The sequence below is a fragment of the Oncorhynchus mykiss genome, chromosome 5 (assembly GCF_013265735.2).
Source record: "Oncorhynchus mykiss isolate Arlee chromosome 5, USDA_OmykA_1.1, whole genome shotgun sequence".
Lineage (NCBI taxonomy): Eukaryota > Metazoa > Chordata > Actinopteri > Salmoniformes > Salmonidae > Oncorhynchus > Oncorhynchus mykiss.
This window is the reverse complement of record NC_048569.1, coordinates 90,184,803-90,207,403: the sequence shown is the minus strand read 5'-3', so window position 1 is coordinate 90,207,403 and position 22,601 is coordinate 90,184,803. Positions and strand designations below refer to the sequence as shown.

The window sequence follows — 22,601 nt, the reverse complement described above, 5'->3', positions numbered from 1 at the left end:
GTCACACTGTAGTAAAAGTAAATATACCTTAATAGAAAATGACTTGTGAAAGTTGACCAGTAAAATATAATTTGAGCAAAAGTGTAAAATTATTTGGTTTTAAATATACTTAAGTATCACAGGTAAATGTAATTGCTAAAATATACTTAAGTATCAAAAGTAAAAGTATTAATAACTTCAAATTCCTTATATTATGCAAACCAGACAGCACAATTTTCTTTCTTGTTTCTATTTTACGGATAGCCAGCGGTACACTATAACACTCTGACATTAATTTCCAAACAGTATCAGGGAAAATGTATGGAGTAAAAAGTACATCATTTTCTTTAGGAATGTAGTGAAGTAAAAGTTGTCAAAAAAGTACAAATAAATTAAAGTTCAGATACCCAAAAAAACAACTTAATTAGTACTTTAAAGTATTTTTACTTAAGTACTTTACACACTGGGTCTGTTTAACTCTTATAAACCTTTGCTATACTGCTTTCGATACTACCTAACTAATCTATTCCTATGCTTTGGCGCCACCTGCTGAGTTAAATAGGCAGGTAGATAAACATAGAGTTAGAGAGAGAGGGGTAGAGACAGGTAGAGAGAGAGAGAAACTCAGAATAATTGACAACGAGGACTCTGAGTCAGCTAATATAAACCTCTATAAGTCCGGAACAGTACATGTACAGGGTAACCCCAAACAGTTTCAGCTGGACTCACCAAATTAAAGAATTAGCCCAGCAGGAGAAGCTCTCCCTTGATAAAGATACCAACACCCCGAGCGGGTCAGACCAGACCTCTTCATTATGTAACGCCACAGACGAGCAACCCCCAGCGGAGAGTCAACCTCCCAGCACAGATTACCACTCCCTCATTGAAATGAAGGACAAATTCACCCAGCTGGAGGTAAGGCAGGTGGAGCTGGAACAGCAGGTGATTACACTCCAGTCAGCACAGACCCAGACAACAGTCCAGCACAACAACACCCCCTTAACCAGACCCAGAAAGCTGGAGGTGGAGAGAGACATATCTGCACTCTGGACTGTGGTGAGACAACTTCAACAGGAGAAAGAGCAGGAGCAGGAGAAGAACAGAGCACTAGAGGAGAGGATCAGACTGCTGGTGGAGGAGAGGTTGAGGGGGATGGAGGAGAGGGTGAGGGGGACGGAGGAGAGGTTGAGGGGGACGGCGTGTGACAGAGAACAACCCACTAGAGAGGTGGCCACCCCCATAGAGAAGCCAGCAGAACAGCCCACCTCAGCACCCGACAAAAGTCTCGACACCACAGCAGAACAGTCCACACCAGACCCTGACCATAGAGTCGACATCACAGCAGAACAGACAAATCAAGAACCCCAAGCCCAGCGGCTCTCACCCCCTCTGAGCACCCCCCCCCCTGTCAGCCACCCTGATAGCCCTTCTGACAACCCCCCCACACCCACTGAGGACAAACACAAGACACAGATTGTACTACTTATGGACTCAAATGGGAAATATATAGAAGAAAAAAAACTTTTTCCCAAACACAGTGTGTCTAAACTCTGGTGTCCAAACACCCAGCGCGCCCTCGAACTTCTGTCTAAGGACCAACTAGGCTCACCTAGACACATAATAATACACACAGGCACAAACGACCTGAGAGCACAGCAGGAAAGGGTGGCCACAGCACTGAAGGGAGTGATTGAAAAGGCTTCTTCTACTTTCCCCAACACACAAGTGGTTATCTCCACCCTGCTACCACGAAAAGACTTTCACCCTGCCACAATACAGCGGGTAAACGCAAGTATTTCCTGTGACTATGCCTCAAAACCAAATGTTTTCCTGGCCCACCACTCCACCCTGGACTTGAACAGCCTCTATGACCAGGTCCACCTCTACAAGGCAGCAGTGCCCACCTTTGCCCGAACCCTAAAGGACATCGCTCTCAAACGTATCCCCAACACTTCACACAGGAGCAACAGATCAATAGACACCCCACCCAGACCAGCGAGACACCCTCCCAGACCTGCAGGACCCCCCCCCCCCCCCCCCCCCCCCGGACCTATACATTGAGGACCCACGCCAAGAGGAATTACATCCAGACCACAGCACCCCCAGACACATCCACACCCCCACCCCAACCAATCAACACCCCCCCACGTCAACCATGCCCACACCCCATTTAGGCCCCCTCAGATCAGACCTATGCCACTCCTGCCCACCCCATGCACCCCACCCCCGCAAAGAGGGTCTCAACATGGAAGCCACACATATGCCCAGGTAGTGAGCGGGCAAACAGTCCCAACCCCCACTCTCACACTCGCCCAAGCCAATGGCATGTACCAGATGCTCAGCAGGCTCTGCTCACACTTACTGGCCTGAGGCCAAACCACGACCAACAACATTGGACACTCTATGGACCAAAAAGCCTTCACTATATCATCCTGGAATATCCAAGGCCTGAGGTCATCTGCCTTTGGCCTAAAGAGCAGGAACCCGGACTTCACCAAAGAAATCGGTAATACAGACATTGTCATCCTGCAAGAAACCTGGTATAGAGGAGACGGACCCACTGGTTGCCCTCTAGGTTACAGAGAACTGGTAGTCCCATCCACCAAACTACCAGGTGTGAAACAGGGAAGGGACTCAGGGAGTATGCTAATTTGGTATAGAGCAGACCTAACTCACTCCATTAAATTAATCAAAACAGGAACATTCTACATTTGGCTAGAAATTCAAAAGGAAATTATCTTAACAGAGAAAAATGTCCTCCTGTGTACTACCTATATCCCCCCACTAGAATCCCCATGCTTTAATGAAGACAGCTTCTCCATCCTGGAGGGGGAAATCAATCATTTCCAGGCCCAGGGACATGTACTAGTCTGTGGCGACCTAAATGCCAGAACCGGACAAGAACCTGACACCCTCAGCACACAGGGGGACAAACACCTGCCTGGAGGTGACAGCATTCCCTCCCACATATGCCCCCCTAGGCACAACTATGACAACATAACCAACAAAAACGGGTCACAACTCTTGCAGCTCTGTCGCACGCTGGGTATGTACAGTGCCTTGCGAAAGTATTCGGCCCCCTTGAACTTTGCGACCTTTTGCCACATTTGCTGATTATAAATCCATAATAATACATATATTATCACCTAATGTTGTGTTATCTCTTTTTATCAACTTAAGTTCTTGTGAACATGACAAGTTTTGAACTTCTATTTGCTATTTATGGCTTGTAGACCTCATTGACCGGAGCTCATACAACTAGTTTTTGATTAAAAAAAACATAATGTATGGATTATTTTGACTATAACAAATACTCAGATGAAACATATTGTGCTATTTATCACAGACTACTTTGTGTCAAAGTTAAACAAGGACTGTCTCCTCCTCACCAGTGTAATGATCAAAGATATGATCAAGAGCCTCACATACAGTATATCGTTTGGTCATTGTGCTTCCACAGAATGAATTGTGAGCAAGGCCGATCAAATAAACTTCACGTAGCAAATAAGACATCATTTTTGTTGTTGACCAAATTCCACGCTCTCATTGACCTACATACAAAAACTGCTTGCTTGGTGGGCGAAACAACACAAAAACGCCACCTGCTGGAGGGAGACAGATTTTCTGCCGAGTTGGTCCTCTCTCTTCCTCCTTTTTCTCTCCGATCCCATCCACATTAAGACTTCCGGTTTTCTGATGTTGCCTTTAAAATAAAAGTCCACGGTAACGTGAATATGTGTATATTTATTTGACGTTAGAACATGTTTTAAAATTCAAATGTCACTTAAATATGAACATATGAATCATTGTTAATGTTTGGACAATTCTTTTTTATATATCAATAAATACAGGATATTGATTCTTTTTAGAATGTTGTCGTTTTGTTGCTGACGAGACGCTGGTGAGAGGCAGGGAGAAGGAAAGAAGCCTCAAACTAGAACTGTAAACGGCAGCTCTTATCACTAAACTTAGCACAATGTCGAAGAATACAGTGTCTAATCGATTCAGGACAGTAGACGTTGACGAATACGACGAGAACAAATTTGTTGACGAGGAGGATGGAGGTGAAAATCAGCTGGGTCCTGACGAGGCAGAAGTGGACTCGCTAATCAGACAATATCCTTTTATCTAGCTAGCAAAGCAATGCTTTTTTTTGCTCATTTGGCCAGTGTATCTGCCAGTTCGTTTGCATGCATTAGTGTTGGTGCTGCTGTAATTATGGTGCCAAGCCAAGTGCCATCATGTCTCAACTGGCGAGGTGTGGTAATTAGGGTTGGCAGCTGGCTAGCGTGTTAGCTGTCGGACTCACTGAGATATAATAAGAACGGAATGAATATATTAGGACTGCTTGATTGCTAGATGCTTAAAACTGGGATGACATTGTTGAGAATGGTTCTGCCTGTTTTGGAAACGATACGAATGACAAGTGTGCATGCTATTTCAAATGCACCAATTGATGTCAAACGTTAAATACTCGCCTAGATTCAATTTGCCGGGAAGTGTGAATGTGCACAAGTAAGTAAACTCGCTGTTTCGTATGATTGAGGCTACTTATCTACAAGCATTGATAAGAAGGATTACTGTGGTCAATATCAATTCAATTTCAGCTCAACATAACCTAAGTACCCCAATGAAGAACCCCAACCCTGTCTGGTAGTCACATTCCAGGGATTGTTTTACAACTCCTCAGAAAAGGGATATAACTAGCCGTTGGTTCCTTTAGATTCCCTCATATACCCTTCAGAGTAAGTTTTACGTCATCCGAGGCTTGTGATAAACATTGAATGGGGAAGTGGAGTTCAATGCCTTATAAGTCAGTAGCAGCCGAACGAATCTCTCTGCAGAACTTCCTGTGTGAGTGTTGAGGACCCGGCTCCACAATGGGACAAAAGGTCCCTCGGTTCAAACGTCCCTAACGTTACATAAAAAATAAATAAGTTAAAATGATTGAGTGATAGGTTGGGGCAAAACAAATGCCTCTGTGCTGTCAAATCATGCAGAATACAACAGGAGTAGACTTTATAATGAAATGCTCACTTACGAGCCCATTCTCAACAGTGCAGAGTTAAAAAGTAAGACACATATTTGCTAAATAAATAGGAAATAGTAACAATAATGCTCTCAATGGTGCAGTTGTCAAACTTTTTGAGGATCTGAGTGCCCATGCTAAGTCTTTTCAGCCTCCTGAGGGGGAATAAGCATTGTTGTGACCTCTTCTCGACTGTGTTGGTGTGTTTGAACCACGATAGGTCCTTAGTGATGTGGACACCGAGGAACTTGAAACTCTCGACCCGCGCTATTACAGCCCCGTTGATGTGAATGGGGTGTGTTTGGATCTCTGTTTCCTGTAGTTCACGATCAGCTCCTTTGTCTGCTGATGTTGAGGAAGAGTTTTTTTTATATATATTTTGATATATATTTTTTTTGTTTTTGCCCTTTTTCTTTTCTCCTAATTTTCGTGATATCCAATAGGTAGTTACAGTCTTGTCCCATCGCTGCAACTTCCGTACGGACTCGGGAGAGGTTAAGGTCGAGAGCCATGAGTCCTCCGAAACACGACCCTGCCAAGCTGCACTGCTTCTTGACACACTTCACGCTTAACCTGGAAGCCAGCTGCACCAATGTGTTGGAGGAAACACTGTACTACTGGCGACTAAAGTCAGCGTGAAGGTACCCGGCCCGACTAAGGAGTCGCTGGAGCGCGATGGGACAAGGAAATCCCGGCCGGCCAAACCCTCCCCTAACCCAGACGACACTGGGCCAATTGTGCGCCGCCTCATGTGTCTCCCGGACACGGACGGCTGTGTCACTGCCCGGGTCTGTAGTGACACCTCAAGCACTGCGATGCATTGCCTTAGTCCGCTGCGCCACTCGGGAGGCCCGAGGGAGAGGTTGTTGTGGATCTTTTGGAGTGGTATGCGCATTGGAGTAGGTCCAGTGTTTCTGGGATGTTGATGTGAGCCATGACCAGACTTTCAAAGCCTTTTATGGCAACAGATATGAGTGCTATAGGGCTATAGTCATTTAGACTTGTTACCTTGGTGTTCTTAGGCACAGGGACTATGGTGGTTTGCTTGAAACGTAGGTATTACAGACTGGGTCCTTAGAAAGTTTGAAAATGTCAGTGAAGACACTTGCCAGCTGGTCAGCGCATGCTTTGAGTACCTGTCCTGGTAATCCGTCTGGCCCTGCGACTTTGTGAATGTTAACCTGTTTAAAGGTCTTACTTACATCTGCTGTGGAGGGCGTTATCAAACATTCATCCGGAACAGCTGGTGCTCTCATGCCACAGTTCAGTGTTGCTTGCCTCAAAGCGAGCATAGAAGGCGTTTAGCTCGTCTGGTAGGCTTGCGTCACTGGGCAGCTCTCAGCTGGGATTCCCTTTGTGATGATCCATGGCACGAAGCCTCCAGTGATGATCCATGGCACGGAGCCTCCAGTGATGATCCATGGCACGGAGCCTCCAGTGATGATCCATGGCACGGAGCCTCCAGTGATGATCCATGGCACGGAGCCTCCAGTGATGATCCATGGCACGGAGCCTCCAGTGATGATCCATGGCACGGAGCCTCCAGTGATGATCCATGGCACGGAGCCTCCAGTGATGATCCATGGCACGGAGCCTCCAGTGATGATCCATGGCACGGAGCCTCCAGTGATGATCCATGGCACGGAGCCTCCAGTGATGCTCCATGGCACGGAGCCTCCAGTGAGGATCCATGGCACGGAGCCTCCAGTGAGGATCCATGGCACGGAGCCTACAGCGAGGATCCATGGCACGGAGCCTACAGCGAGGATCCATGGCACGGAGCCTACAGCGAGGATCCATGGCACGGAGCCTACAGCGAGGATCCATGGCACGGAGCCTACAGCGAGGATCCATGGCACGGAGCCTACAGCGAGGATCCATGGCACGGAGCCTACAGCGAGGATCCATGGCACGGAGCCTACAGCGAGGATCCATGGCACGGAGCCTACAGCGAGGATCCATGGCACGGAGCCTACAGCGAGGATCCATGGCACGGAGCCTACAGCGAGGATCCATGGCACGGAGCCTACAGCGAGGATCCATGGCACGGAGCCTACAGCGAGGATCCATGGCACGGAGCCTACAGCGAGGATCCATGGCACGGAGCCTACAGCGAGGATCCATGGCACGGAGCCTACAGCGAGGATCCATGGCACGGAGCCTACAGCGAGGATCCATGGCGCGGAGCCTACAGCGAGGATCCATGGCGCGGAGCCTACAGCGAGGATCCATGGCGCGGAGCCTACAGCGAGGATCCATGGCGCGGAGCCTACAGCGAGGATCCATGGCGCGGAGCCTACAGCGAGGATCCATGGCGCGGAGCCTACAGCGAGGATCCATGGCGCGGAGCCTACAGCGAGGATCCATGGCGCGGAGCCTACAGCGAGGATCCATGGCGCGGAGCCTACAGCGAGGATCCATGGCGCGGAGCCTACAGCGAGGATCCATGGCGCGGAGCCTCCAGCGAGGATCCATGGCACGGAGCCTCCAGCGAGGATCCATGGCACGGAGCCTCCAGCGAGGATCCATGGCACGGAGCCTCCAGCGAATATCCATGGCACGGAGCCTCCAGCGAGGATCCATGGCACGGAGCCTCCAGCGAGGATCCATGGCACGGAGCCTCCAGCGAGGATCCATGGCACGGAGCCTCCAGCGAGGATCCATGGCACGGAGCCTCCAGCGAGGATCCATGGCACGGAGCCTCCAGCGAGGATCCATGGCACGGAGCCTCCAGCGAGGGTCCTCAGTCCGGGGCCTGCGGAGAAGGTCCCCACACGAGGCGCCACCAAAGTAGGGGGAGCCAGAGATGGAGCGGGGTCTACGCCCCAAACCGGAGCCGCCGCCAAGGGTAGATACCCACCCGGACCCTCCCCTAATAGGTTCAGGTTGACGGTCGGGAGTTCGCACCTTTGGGGGGAGGGGGGGACGACTGTCATTCCCCGACCTTAGAGAGAGCCATTTCAATGGCATTTGAGAACATGTTTCAAATTTGGAAACATGAACACACTCCTAGCGCCATTTGGACAACTGACTGTAGGAATAAGCTCATCAACTGTGTCTGCAGTAGATGTGGTACCGTCTGTCATGGCATTGAAACGCTCAACAAAACTGCCCACACAGACCTTGGGGTTAAAACTTACAAAAGTACTTGAGGTGGTGAACAAGCGATTCGGTGGCATTCTCTCTGAGCCTCTTTACTGTGTCGCCACCATGCTCGATGCTATGTACAAGGACCGCTACTTCAATGCAGACAAGAAACAGGGTTTATGTGAAATGTTACAGACACAGCTGGACAAGATGGAAACGGACACAGTGACAGTGCACATTGGAAGAGAGGCCACGGACAGACAGAGCTGAAACTTCACTGCTTGACATGTATGATGAAATCCTGGTTGAAAATGAAACGACTGAAAAAATGTACATCGAAACAGCAAGTAAGTGAAAGAAATAGGTTTTGATGATGTTTTACTGGTAATGGAGACATGCGTAAATGCCAACAAAATAACTTTTTTTTGTGTGTGTGTGTGTGTAACCTGTATTTAACTAGGCAAGTCAGTGAAGAACAAATTCTTATTTACAATGACGGCCTACCCTGCCAAACCCGGACGACGCTGGGCCAATTGTGCGCCGCCCTATGGGACTCCCAATCACGGCCGGATGTGATACAGCCTGGATTCAAACCATGGACTGTAGAAGCGCCTCATGCCTTAGACCGCTGCATCCGTGTGTGTGTGTGTGTGTGTTAACTATTTAACTACTAAAATGCTTAAAAGGCCGCTAAAATGTTAAATATCGGTATCCCTTGCTTTGTCAAGGAAAATATTGGATATCGGTATCAGCCAAAAATGTAATATCGGTGCATCCCTAACCCTTATATTTCTACAATTACATAATTTAGCAGGCACTGTTATCCAGCGAGTCTTACAGGAGCAATTAGGGTTAAGTGCCTTGCTCAAGGGCACATCAACAGATCTTTCACGTCGGCTCGGGGATTCAAACCAGCAACCTTTCGGTTACTGGTCCAATGTGGTTAACCGCTAGGCTTCTTAAGCATTGTGAGACTTCTGTTAGATCAAATAACCCTCACGTTTAAAAATAGCATTTTTTGTTTTTTTTGTCTTCACCAAATTCGCCACTCTCTCATTGCCCCCATTCAAAAATCCTCACTTTCCTAATAATTAATGATCTGCTTAACGTGGACAGATTTTGGGCGAAATAAACTCTCTCGCTTCACCTCTTCCTCTCTGGTGTAGCCAGGGGTGTCTTCATTCAGACCAAGACCTCAGCAAACAGTTATAAAACGCTTTGCAGCGGAAAGTGCAGACTCCGTTTACTCCCAACTGAAAACTAGAGTTTCAACTGGACAAATTCATTCTGTTGGCTTCTGTTTGATTCCTTTTGGTTTCTAGCAACACTGAGTTGTCAAGTGTCTGATTGGTAGTAAACTGTAACATTCAATGTATTGATGTGATTTGACTGGCCATGTATTGATGTAAACCCAAGGTTGGGTTTGATTGGACAGACTGTTGTTCTAGGACGGTGTTATAATCCAGACTACCAGATATTGTCCACGTTGCCTCCTTAACCCCTCTCTGCACAGGGAACCTGATGGAGGCCTTGCAGGCAGTCCTGAAGAACCCACCAATCAACACCAAGAATCAGAACGTCAAGGTGAGTCTAGACAACTCAATGGAAAAAGACTTACAATGAGCTGATATGTGTCTGACTTCCATTTAGGGCCACATAAACGTTAGGCCCACCTAATGTATTTAGTAGAGACTTAGTCATAGGAACTATGAATGTAGGCTGTATCGTAGCTTCTTTTAACCTGTTGCTAAGTTGGGTTCCCTGGAGATTTCTTTCCGTACATAATAGGGGATCTTTATTGTGTTTTGTCAGGACTGTGCCGAGGGCCTTGTGTTGAAGGTGCTGAGTGCCTTTAAGAGCAGTGACGTAGACAAAGGAGTCCAGTCTCTGGATAAGAACGGAGTGGACCTGCTCATGAAGTATATCTACAAAGGCTTTGAGACGCCATCGGATAACAGCAGTGCCGTCCTGCTGCAGTGGCATGAAAAGGTACTGCCATCAACACACCATAGGTTTTACTGTCCTTGTGAGGACCAAACAATTGATTTCCATTGAAAGTCCTATTTTTCTTAACCCCTAAACCTAACCCTAACTTCTAACCATAAACCTAACCCTAACTTCTAACCCTAAACCTAACCACTAATCCTAACCTTAATTGTAAACCTAAACCCTAAACCTAACCACTAATCCTAACCTTAATTGTAAACCTAAACCCTAGGCCTAAAATAGCCTTTTTCCTTGTGGATACCAGTGAAGTATCCCCACTTGTCTGAACGTTCCTTGCTTTACTATCCTTGTGAGGATAACAAAAAGCACACACATAAATTAGACTTGATAAAAGTACTGCCATATATATATATATATATATATATATATATATATATATATATATATATATATACACTAATTAGACTTGATAAACACAGTTGTATATGTATGTATGTAAGTTACATGATGTCCCTTTATTTTCTTCCCCTCTGTCCCAGGCTCTATCTGCAGGTGGCCTGGGATGCATCGTTAGAGTACTAACAGCCAGGAAGACTGTCTAACTAACAGAGAAGGAGAGGAGCCATGTTCTTCACAGCGACCGTCTGGTGCACATTACAACACAAGGATGAGATCCAGTAGATCACAGCGTGTCACAGAGAAGATCCCTCCTATCTGTCTCTGCTTGTTTTCAGATCTCTCTTCCCTATGTCTCCCTACACAGACACACACACACACACTGATACAGCTGTTTCACACATTCACCCAAACACATAACACATGCCAAATTGGCATCATTTTTAGTATTTTTACTCCCTTCCTTTCCTTCTCTAGACCCTCAAACACACACCAGCACAATACTACAGAACTCTTCTTAGGTATGGCTTTGTTTTTCTCAGGAAAAATCTATTTTATAACAGTTATTTGTCTACCCTGCTACTCTTTTTTTAATTAAAGCTCTGATAGGCTGGTGTCTTTGTTAAAAAGCTGATCAGAAAATTCCTGATGGAACAAAAGCTTATAATTCCACAGAAAATCCCTAATTTGCCCTTCTGTGACCCGTGGGGGCAGAGGGAGGGAGGCTCCTGAAAAGCACAGCCACAGATGGAGCGGGGTGGATTTGCGGGTGGGGGAAGTTTTTGCCAGCAGGGGTGGTCCAGCCATCATCCTGCCTGCCCTAGTTAGGGATTAATACCCACGATGCATTACGGCCCCCTTTTACTACTAGCACCACTGTTATTAATCCTAGACTGTGTTCCTGTAAAAACACTACCCTACCACTTAGCTAATGTAAAGGGCATGCAGTCTAAGTGGTGTCCTAGTATGGGTTTAGTGAGAGAGCCTATTCCACAGTGTTCTCTCACTCACTGAATCATGTACAGGGCATTATCATGTCAGACTTTGTTGTAATATTGTTTAGTAAGGGATGCATTTGTAATGCTTCCAGGACATAAGAATAGTTTCACTAAGTTGCAAACTTTCAATAAATTCCCTGGTTTTCCAGAAATCGTGTTTGTAGGATTCCGGATTTATTCCATCTTGATTCCAGGAATCCTCCAACCGGTAAAACTAGGGAATTAATTTAAAGGTTCCGAAATTTTCCAACCCTAACACCTATGATTATTTGTATTTTGCCGAACAGAATTTGCCTTGGATGTATTCTTTGCTCTGTCGGGCCACATTCCCTCACCAGTATATTTTGTATGCTATCACTGCTAGTCAATCATGGTGTATCTTTCATTGAGGTATTTTTTTATTTAAAGAGGCGAGTCAGTTAAACAAATTCTTATTTACAATGACAGCCTAGGAACAGTGGGTTAACTGCCTTGTTCAGGGGCAGAACGACAGATTTTTACCAGCCCAACGCTCTAACCACTAGGCTACCTGCCACCCCCACATTTAACCTGTGTTTGTTAAAGTGTCATGGTTTTTCTATTGTGATTTGTAAATGGAACTTTGGGTCTCTTCATGATAATTGATCAGTATTTTAAAAAGCCATCAGTTTACAAAACATTAAGAACACCTTCCTAATATTGAGTTGCACCCTCAGGACAGCCTCAATTCGTCAGGTCCGGGACTCTACAAGGTGTTGAAAGCATTGCACAGGGATGCTGGCCAATGTTGTCTTCAATGCTTCACACAGTTGTCAAGTTGGCTGGATGTCCTTTGGGGTGGTGGACCATTCTTGATACACGGGAAACTGTTGCGCATGAAAAACACAGCAGCGTTGCAGTTCCTGATACAAACCGGTACGCTTGGCACCTACTACCATATCCCATTCAAATGCATTTAATATTTGGTCTTGCTCATTCACCCTCTGAATGGCACACATACACTGTCCGTGTCTCTGTTGTCTCAAGGCTTAAAAATCCTTTTAACCTGGCTCCTCCCCTTCATCTACACTGATGAGTGAAGTTGATTTAACATGAGACTACAATAAGGGATCATAGCTTTCACCTGGTCAGTCTGTCATGGAAAGAGCAGGTGTTCATAATGTTTTGTACACTCAGTGCTCTTACATTTATTTTGTACAAGACCCAAGTATTTGGAGTATGAACTCAGGAAATGTGTTTGGTTTAAATACAAGCATGCAGGACAGTATTTTGTGGTGCACAACCAAACACTTCCCCTGGCTTTTATGTCATGCATTGTGGGACCCTGATTTCTCTGTCTGCTTTATCTGCCTTTACTGCTGTCTGCTTTATCTGCCTTTACTGGTAGATCACATCTGTTGCCAAAGTAGCTGATTGCTTTCCTGAAAGTGGTCTGTTTTGAACTGAAACGGCTACTGACATCCATGTTCTGAGCAGCCCTTGGCAGGTGTTTAGATTGTTCAGTTGACATGGGTTATCGGGACTTGCAGATAATGGTGGAATATGTACTATATCATGTTTTTCATGATTGATGACATAAATTAACCCTGTTTTTAATACATTGAGATGAAATTATGGCTTTTGCTCATTCTCGCTCTAAAAAAAACGTTAAAGTTTCATGGACTAAAACAGTGTAATTGATGAGAAGTAAAAATTGTCCATATGTTTTTACATTTTTTATGTTCTAATTATTTTTCTATTATTTACGTTGAAATAAGTGTCTTCTGTTCATTCCTCCCAAGCCCTTATTGTTTGAGTCTGTTTTATCTCTATATGTGAGTCACAAATGGCAGCCAGTCCTTGTAACCCTGCACTGCTTTTGATCATAGCCCTATGGGCCCAGGTCAAAGTAGTGCACTATATAGGGAATAGGGTGCCATTTGATGCAACCTGTCTCTGTAAAGAGGGTCAAACAATTCATTATTGATCCACAAAGCCCCTTAACATTGGAGAGAACAGGATTCTATTTAAGATATCTGGCCAATAAATAGATGTTTACTTCCATCTGAGGGGAACTCGCTATTCTGCATTCAAGGTCCCCATAATAAATCATTTATGGGGAAACCACATTTTGATTAATGATGACAATTTTTTTTTAAATATAATGTGTGTATTTTTTCTTGTTTTAATAATATCATCAGTGGTGATACATTAGTAGCTGTTTTTATAATTATGCAGTTGAAATGTTAAAATGCTCAATTGCAAAAAAAAAAATCAAAGGAACATATCAAACTGGTATACAAACTGCCTTACTCCATGTTTGTGATTAAATCATATGAAAACAGATTTTGAAGTTCTGAGTTATTTACTGGTGAAAAGCACTCTTGTGGTACAGCAGATAACTAGTCACAGAAACACCTCTTATCATGATTGTATAACTTTTATTTTTTATAAAAATGTAATACAGTAAAATACAGTATAGAAATACATTACAAGAAAAATCAAACACTTCTATACAAAATCATAAAAATAGAATACATCTTGGTAACTGACTAAGGATGAAGTGGTTAAAAGAATCCTATGAACCTTTAATGTTGTGATTGTATTGACTGTAATGAAGTAATGACCACTACTGTTCCTATCGGACACACAGGTAATGGAGTGTGTTGTGTACTCTGGGGATGAGGAAGAGGGGTGATTACCTGAGGTGGGCAAGAGTTTGACCATAGAGATGTGATACAATGGTGCAATGTCGATCTAAGTCTGACTGATAGACAGCCAAACTCCTCTCGCCAACAAGTCTCTACAGGCACCATTTCAGACCAATCAAATTACTTGCTCTGTTCTCCGGTCTGATGTCACAACATTTTGCGACCAACCAGCCAAAGAGTTACGCAAAGGAGGGAACTGACCCTTTTTTTTGGTATTCAAGCACTTCCCAATAAGTTAATAGGTAGATGTAAATAAAGGCTAGATAATGTTTCTTGTCTCTACCACTTTAAGCCTGAGGAGAGGAGGAGGGGAGGAAGACTACATTCTGGACCAACGGTGGACTCATCATGGGACCTGGAGAAGTAGTCTGGGTCATCTGTAAAGATCACAACACCTTGTGGACGAGAGAGGGCAGTGTAAAGTACAAGAGGGTCAAACAATTCATTCTAGTTCCACAAAGCCCCTTAACATTGGAGAGAACAGGATTCTATTTAAGATATCTGGCCAATAAATAGATGTTTACTTCCATCCGAGGGGAACTCGCTATTTTGTAAACTCTTTGGTGTGCACCAGGGACGAGTGTTGAGTCATCTCCTAATCTGCCTCCTGGGATTGCAGTGCTGTTCTCCTGTCCCACTTTAGTAGTTCTCATATACGAACAGTCTTTTTCTACTAGTTCCCATTTACTTATGTGGCAGCTTTACCAACCAACCACACACACACACACATACATACATCCACGCACATGCTCGTTCGCAGTGGTGCTGCATACAGAGGTCGCAACCTTTTCTGTGCCCCCCCCATTTACACCGTCCTTTTAAAGTGCTCTCAGTAGGGATAGGCGGAGACGGCGATGTAGACGATGAAGGTGGTCTGGTACTCGATGCCTCCGTCAGCGCTGTAGGACAGGGAGCGAACCTTCATCCTGAAGGTGTGGGGCTCTCGGAGGGCCCTGGTTGTGAACAGCACCCCTTTCAGGTTCTCGTCTCGCAGGGCGAAGGGTAACGTCACGTCCTCGTCCACCACCAGGAAGGAGGTACGGGGGTGCACCACGCCGTCCTGCGTGTACGCCACCAGCCGGATCAGGTCCTGATTGGCCGCAATGCCAAAGGGGAGGGACAGCAGTTTGTACTCCAGTGCGTAAGGGCTTAGTGCACACTCCAGGTCGTTGGGAGGGCATTTCTTCAGACAGAACCTATAACACAGAACACACAACATGGACATTTTGCTACGGTATTCTGTACTTAGGGCTCTATTCAATCAGATCCGCTTTAGCCAACATCCACATAGCGTTGGAGCCGTCAAATGCACAAGTGGCTCCTGGAATTATACCTAAAGGGGACATTGCCATTGGCTGCACATTAACAGAAATCTAATGCAGTCTGTTTACAAGTTGGAACACAGGAATGTGAGATGTAATCTACACCTTGATAAGGCTGATAGAAATCCTCAATTTCGCTTAATGATTTTCAATTTGAGCAACATTATTTCTATATAGGCTACACCTTCTCATTCTGAACTTCTAACGTGAGTGGGACAGGTATGGCTTTGTGACAATGATCACAAGAGCAACTGCTTGCCAATTTTACAGCTCCACCTCCGACACGGCCAAAACATCAGCTATGCGGGTGTCGGCTATCCCCGGTTAACGCTTGATCTGATTGAGCCTAGGTCTTAAGTGTATATACTGCATGATTCTTCAGACAAAATGCAACAAATGTATAGTAAAAAAAAAGTGCTGGAGAAAGTACCGGTATGCAGGTGTGTGTTAGTAGTTGTGTGTATGACAGCATTCGGAAAGTATTCAGACCCCTCAAATTTGTTCCACAATTTGTTATGATACAGCCTTATTCTAAAATGGATTTACTAAATAAAAAAATCCTCATCACTCTACAGAGAATAACCTATAATGACGAAATGAAAACAGGTTTTTAGATGTTTTTTGCAAATTCATAAAGACAAAGAAGCTGAAATACCTCATTTACATAAGTATTCAGAACCCTTTGTTTATGGGACTTGAAATTGAGCTCTGGTGCACATTGATCATCCAGAGATGTTTCTACAACTTGATTGGAACCTGTAGTGAATTCAATTGATTGAACATGATTCGGAAAGGCACACACCTGTCGATATAAAGGCACACACCTGTCTATATAAAGGCCCACACCTGTCGATATAAAGGCACACACCTGTCGATATAAAGGTCCCACACCTGTCTATATAAAGGCCCACACCTGTCTATTTAAAGGTCACACACCTGTCTATATAAAGGGCACACACCTGTCTATATAAAGGTCACACACCTGTTTATATAAAGGCACACACCTGTCTTTATAAAGGCCCACACCTGTCTTTATAAAGGTCCCACACCTGTCTATATAAAGGTCACACACCTGTCTATATAAAGGGCACACACCTGTCTATATAAAGGTCACACACCTGTCTATATAAAGGGCACACACCTGTCTATATAAAGGTCACACACCTGTCGATATAAGTTCCAACAGTTGACAGTGCATGTCAGAGCAAAAAGCAAGCCATGAGGTCGAAGGAATTGTCAGTAGAGCTCCGAAACAGGATTGTGTCGATGCACAGATCTGGCGAAGGGTACCCAAACAGTTCTGCTGCATTGAAGGTCCCCAAGAACACACTGGCCTCCATCATTCTTAAATGGAAGAAGTTTGGAACCACCAAGACTCTCCATTGAGCTGGCCGCCCGACCAAACTGAGCAATAGGGAGAAAGGCCTTGGTCAGGGAGGTGACCAAGAACCCAATGGCCACTCTGACAGAGCTCCAGAGTTCCTCTGGTGATGGTAGAACTTTCCAGAAGGACAACCATCTCTGCAGCACTCCACCAATTAGGTAGAGTGACCAGACGGAAGCCACTCCTCAGTAAAAGGTACATGACAGTCCTCTTGGAGTTTGCCAAAAGGTACCTAAAGACTCTCAGAACATGAGAAACAAGATTATCTGGTCTGATGAAACCAATATTGAACTCTTTGGCCTGAATGCCAAGCGTCATGTCTGGAGGAAACCTGGCACCATCCTTACGGTGAAGCATGGTGGTGGAAGCATCATGCTGTGGGGATGTTTTTCAGTGGCAGAGACTGGGAGACTAGTCAGGATCAAGGGAAAGATGAACAGAGCAAAGTACAGAGAGATCCTTGATGAAAACCTGCACCAGAGTACTCAGGACCTCAGACTGGGGTGAAGGTTCACCTTCCAACAGGACAACAACCCTAAGCACACAGCCAAGACAACGCAGGAGTGGCTTCAGAACAAGTCTCTGAATGTCCTTGAGTGGCCCAGCCAGAACCTGGACTTGAACCCGATCAAACATCTCTGTAGAGAACTGAAAATAGCTGTGCAGCGACGCTCCCCATCCAATCTGACAGAGCTTGATGGGATCTCCAGAGAAGAATGGGAGAAACTCCCCAAATACAGGTGTGCCAAGCTTGTATTATCATACCCAAGCAGATTTGAGGCTGTAAATCGCTGCCAAAGATGCTTCAACAAAGTACTGAGTAAACGGTCTGAATACTTATGTAAATGTTTTATTTCTGTTTTAAATTTTTAATAAATGTGCCAACATTTCTGTGTAGATTGATGAGGGGGGGGGGGGGGGGGGGGGGGGGGGGGGGGGGGGAAACAATTTAATAAATTTTAAAAGAAGGCTGTAACGTAATAAAATGTGGAAAAAGTCAAGGGGTCTGAATACTCCGATTACACATAAGAGTGTGAGTCAATGTGCGTTTACTGTTTACCCTGTTGCTGGGTCTCTCTGGTAGTTAGGTGGGCAGGGTGTATCGATACACTGGTAACTTCCTCTCATGTTAAAGCACATCCTGTTGGTCCCACACTGGACATTCTGCTCCAGACACTCATCTATATCTGCCCTCACAATACAGGAGTTAGTTATACAATGTGTACCAATACATAACACCACGATACAGGAGTTAGTTATACCAATATATAACACATGATGCAGTTATTGAGTATACTGTACCTGCAACTTTTACATAGATACATGTTCCTCATCAAATGATTTCATTGAATGTATTTCCTTATAGTAGAACATAGGGATGATCTCTGAGTGATGACGAATGGATAGATATATCAATAACTGATTCATCGATTGACTGACATATGGAGGTGTTCTGCTCACCTTGGCAGGTCTTGCCGTTGGTCATGAGGCGGTAGCCGGCTGGACACTGACACCTATGGCTCCCTGGAGTGTTCATACACTCATGCTGGCACGTGTCCCTCACCTCACACTCGTTGATGTCTACACACACACACACACACACACACACACACACACACACACACACACACACACACACACACACACACACACACACACACACACACACACACACACAGGAAACATTTATCAGTTGAAACATGTTATAAAGGTGTTTTAGAAAACAAGGGGAAGCAAACCCCAGGTAGCACAGCCATGCAGCCAGACCCTCCTCCTCTCCTTTCAAACTCCTCCCCCTCTGCCTGTCCCCCTGCCTCCTCCATAGTTACCTAGGCAACGGCCACCCCTGGCCTCGTACCCCTGCGGACAGGCCAGGGCCTCCCTGCGTCTACGCTGCCTATAGCGCCCCCCTGTGGCAGCGTAGGAGGGGTAGCTCTGAGAGGCCAGGCTGTGGTACTGGCGCTGGAAGGCGCTCCGCTCAGGGGAGTCCTGGGAGGAGCTGTAGCCGTATGAGAAGCTCTGGTAGCTGGGAGGCAGCTTCTCCAGCCCCGCGCAGGACTTTCCATCCCCAAGCAGGTGGCGCCCTGGCGGGCACACACACTTGAAGCTGCCGGGGGTGTTGAGGCACTGGTGCGCGCAGGGCTGGGGCGCATGCTCACACTCATTACTGTCTGGTGATGTCACAGCACCACAGAGAGAGGGGGAGGGAAGAGAGAGAGGGGGCAGGAGGGAAAGAGAGGAGGGAAGAGTGAGAGGGGGCAGGGGGGAGGAGAGAAGGGAGGGAAGGGAAAGAGAGAGGAGGTAGTAGGGAAGAGAGAGATGGGGGAGGAGAGAAGAGAGAGAGGGAAGAGAGAGAGGGGGAGAAGGGAGGAGAGAGGGGAGGAGGGAAGAGAGAGGGGGGAGGAGAGAGGGGAGGAGGGAAGAGAGAGAGGAAGGAGGGGGAAGAGGGAGAGGAGGAAAGAGGGAAGAGAGATAGGAGGGAGGGGGAGGAGGGAAGAGAGAGAGGAGGGAAGAGAGAGATGGGGAGGAGGGAAGAGAGAGAGGAGGGAGGAGGGAAGAGAGAGAGGAGGGAGGACAGAGGAGGAAGAGAAAAGGAAGAAAACAAGCAGAGTAAAAGTTGAGTAAAGAGGGGGATATGGAGCAGGGGAAACATACAGATAAGACAGAGGATAAGGCAATTAAGGAAGAAGCAGATGAAGTGGGAGAATAAAGTGGTGTGAGGAAGACAAGAGGATGAGAAAGGAAGACATGGAAAACAATCACCCCAACGTACAGGAATAATCACCCCAACGTACAGGAACAATCACCCCAACGTACAGGAATAATCACCCCAACGTACAGGAACAATCACCCCAACGTACAGGAACAATCACCCCAACGTACAGGAACAATCACCCCAACGTACAGGAACAATCACCCCAACGTACAGGAACAATCACTCCAACGTACAGGAACAATCACCCCAACGTACAGGAACAATCACCCCAACGTACAGGAACAATCACCCCAACGTACAGGAACAATCACCCCAACGTACAGGAATAATCACCCCAACGTACAGGAACAATCACCCCAACGTACAGGAATAATCACCCCAACGTACAGGAATAATCACCCCAACGTACAGGAACAATCACCCCAACGTACAGGAATAATCACCCCAACGTACAGGAACAATCACCCCAACGTACAGGAACAATCACCCCAACGTACAGGAACAATCACCCCAACGTACAGGAACAATCACCCCAACGTACAGGAATAATCACCCCAACGTACAGGAATAATCACCCCAACGTACAGGAACAATCACTCCAACGTACAGGAACAATCACCCCAACGTACAGGAACAATCACCCCAACGTACAGGAACAATCACCCCAACGTACAGGAATAATCACACCAACGTACAGGAACAATCACCCCAACGTTTGACAATACATATCATGTCCCTAAGGCATAAGTGTATTCATCTAAAAAGTGTCTTTTAACTTTTTATTTATGTTCTATTTTACCCCCTTTTTCTCCCCAATTTTGATCTTGTCTCATTGCTGCAACTCCCCAACGGGCTCAGGAGGTGAAGTCATGCGTCCTCCGAAGCATGACTCGCCAAACCACACTTCTTAATAACACCCGCCCACTTAAACCAGAAGCCACCAATGTGTTGGAGGAAACACCTTTCAACTGACGACCAAGGTCAGCCCGGCCCGCCACAAGGAGTCACTAGAGCACGATGAGCCAAGTAAAGCCCCCCCGGCCAAGCCCTCCCCTAACCCTGACGACGCTGGGCCAAGCCCTCCCCTATCCCTGACGACGCTGGGCCAATTGTGCGCAGCCCTATGGGACTCCTGATCACGGCCGGTTGTAATACAGCACGGGATCGAACCCGGGTCTGTAGTGACGCCTCTAGCACTGCAATGCAGTTCTTTAGACCACTGCACCACTCGGGAGGCCCGCCTTTTAATGAGAGAATGAATAGATTACATCTCACACCAACAAGAATGCTTGAATTAAATCAAATCCATGGGCTCTATTCAATCTCTGAAGCGTTACAGATTGTGCGATAGAAATGTTAAGGTAATTTCCTTTTTAAGCCGATATCTGCAGCGTTTACCATGAAGCAGTCTCCGCTACGTGGGAACATTGCCTTTAAATTCCAACCATGCTGTAACGCGGAACTTGCGCAATACGGATTGGATAGAGACCTACATCTGTATATATTGTAAATACATACTTTTTCTGGTTTGCCAAATAGTCTCTTAACTCACTATGGTGCTCAGTTAAAATGTTGCCACTTGAAATTTAAATGAAACATACTGTATATACAATTTAATGCAACAAAATATTCAAATTGTACAGGTAAGTAGGTACAGAGTAGACATCAGTGTCCAGTGTTGATGATGTCATAGGGGATACAGACAGAGACAGTGAGTGTATGCCATTACAAAGCAAAGCGACTCCAGGTCGGGTGCAACCCGGTCAAAAGGTCAAAGGTGGAAACTCAGGTGTAAGAGTGACAGAGCCAAGAGTGAGAGAGAGAGATGCTGGCCTTGTGATGACAGACAGACAGACAGACAGACATGTTCATTCCAGGTCCCTTTCCTGATGTCCTGTTGTCCTGTCTGTGGCTCCTTACCTTTCTGTTAACCCCGTGTTTAAACTCTAACTACACAGCCACTCAGTACCTAGTGCTCATCTTCTGTTTGTGATAGTTATGAGATAGCAAGGGATTCCCACAGAAGACAACAGTTCTTTAGCTACATTAGCATTATAAAGGCAGAGGGAGGATGTGATGCCACAGCTGGCTGGGGTATTACTGCAGCTTAGAGCAGGGACTGAGGGAGAGATGGAGAGAGGTATGCATGCAGAAGCAGAGGTGTAGTGGGTGAGGGGTATTGGGTAGTGGGTGAGGAGTAGTGGGTTAGTGGTAGTGGGTAAGGGAGAGTGGGTGAGGGGTAATGGTGAAGGGTGAGGGGTAGCGGGTAAAGGATAGTGGTGAAGGATGAGAGGTAGTGGGTGTGGGGTGGTGGGGTAGTGGGGTGAGGAGTAGTGGATAATGGGTGAGGGGTAGTGGGTAAGGAGTGAGGGGTAGTGGGTGAGGTATAGTGGGTGAGGGGTAGTGGGTGAGGGGTAGTGGGTTAGGTACAATGGGTGAGGGATAGTGGAGGTCTGCGTGCAGAAGCAGGGCAGCTGAGGGGTAGTGGGTGAGGGGTGGTGGGTGAGGTGGTTTGGTGGTAGAGGGGGTACGTACCCACACAGGGGCGTCCTACACCCTGAGAGCGATAGCCCCTGGGGCAGGTACAATGGTAGCTCCCTCTGCTGTTCTCACAGATCTGGTTGTATCTGCACTGGTGTGTCCCGTCTCTGCATTCATCTATATCTATAGGGAGAAGACACATGGAGAGGTTTTATATTGAATATAGATATTTGACATTGAAACCATTACCCCACCAAACAGAAAGGGCTGTATTTAAAACCTTTTCTTTAAACATTTGGAATAGGTTATGCACAGATCTACTGGACACAAAATCCTCCTTTCAGTTTTGAATAGTGTCTTTTGAAGTTGGGTACGGGTGAATTATGAAGGGGCTGATGCCCAGTTCTGGCACACTCACCCACACACGTCCCGTTGGCACCTTTGGTCATGCCAGCAGGGCAAAGGTCAATACAGGTGTAGCTTCCCCGCATGTTCTTACACTGCTGGTCTGAACGACACACCCTCTGTCTGCACTCGTTTATGTCTGAGGAGAGAGAGAGAGAGAGAGAGAGAGAGAGAGAGAGAGAGAGAGA

At 46.3% G+C, this 22,601-nt stretch overlaps 2 protein-coding genes across 5 annotated transcripts in view; one reads left to right on the top strand and one right to left on the bottom strand.

Moving 5' to 3' along the window:
- Window positions 1-3,835: 3,835 nt before the first annotated feature.
- arpc5b (actin related protein 2/3 complex, subunit 5B) lies at window positions 3,836-13,738 on the top strand. The gene is made up of 4 exons (XM_021604684.2): window positions 3,836-4,095; window positions 9,607-9,679; window positions 9,908-10,084; window positions 10,582-13,738. Exons 1-4 carry the CDS (start codon window positions 3,956-3,958, stop codon window positions 10,642-10,644), a joined length of 453 nt encoding a protein of 150 aa, XP_021460359.1. The 5' UTR covers window positions 3,836-3,955; the 3' UTR covers window positions 10,645-13,738.
- An 82-nt stretch (window positions 13,739-13,820) lies between these two features.
- Window positions 13,821-22,601, bottom strand: part of hmcn1 (hemicentin 1) — a 223,525-nt gene continuing 214,744 nt past the window's right edge. For 3 of the 4 annotated variants that reach the window (XM_036978737.1, XM_036978739.1, XM_036978738.1), the window contains exons 101-106: window positions 22,427-22,552; window positions 22,063-22,191; window positions 18,641-18,982; window positions 18,273-18,392; window positions 17,872-17,998; window positions 13,821-15,301 (exon numbers count right to left, since the gene is read on the bottom strand). In XM_036978737.1, coding sequence (XP_036834632.1) covers window positions 14,935-15,301; window positions 17,872-17,998; window positions 18,273-18,392; window positions 18,641-18,982; window positions 22,063-22,191; window positions 22,427-22,552 — 1,211 coding nt within the window. In that variant the 3' untranslated portion in view covers window positions 13,821-14,934. The remainder of the gene's footprint in view (window positions 15,302-17,871; window positions 17,999-18,272; window positions 18,393-18,640; window positions 18,983-22,062; window positions 22,192-22,426; window positions 22,553-22,601) is intronic. The other variant, XM_036978740.1, reaches the window with a different exon arrangement.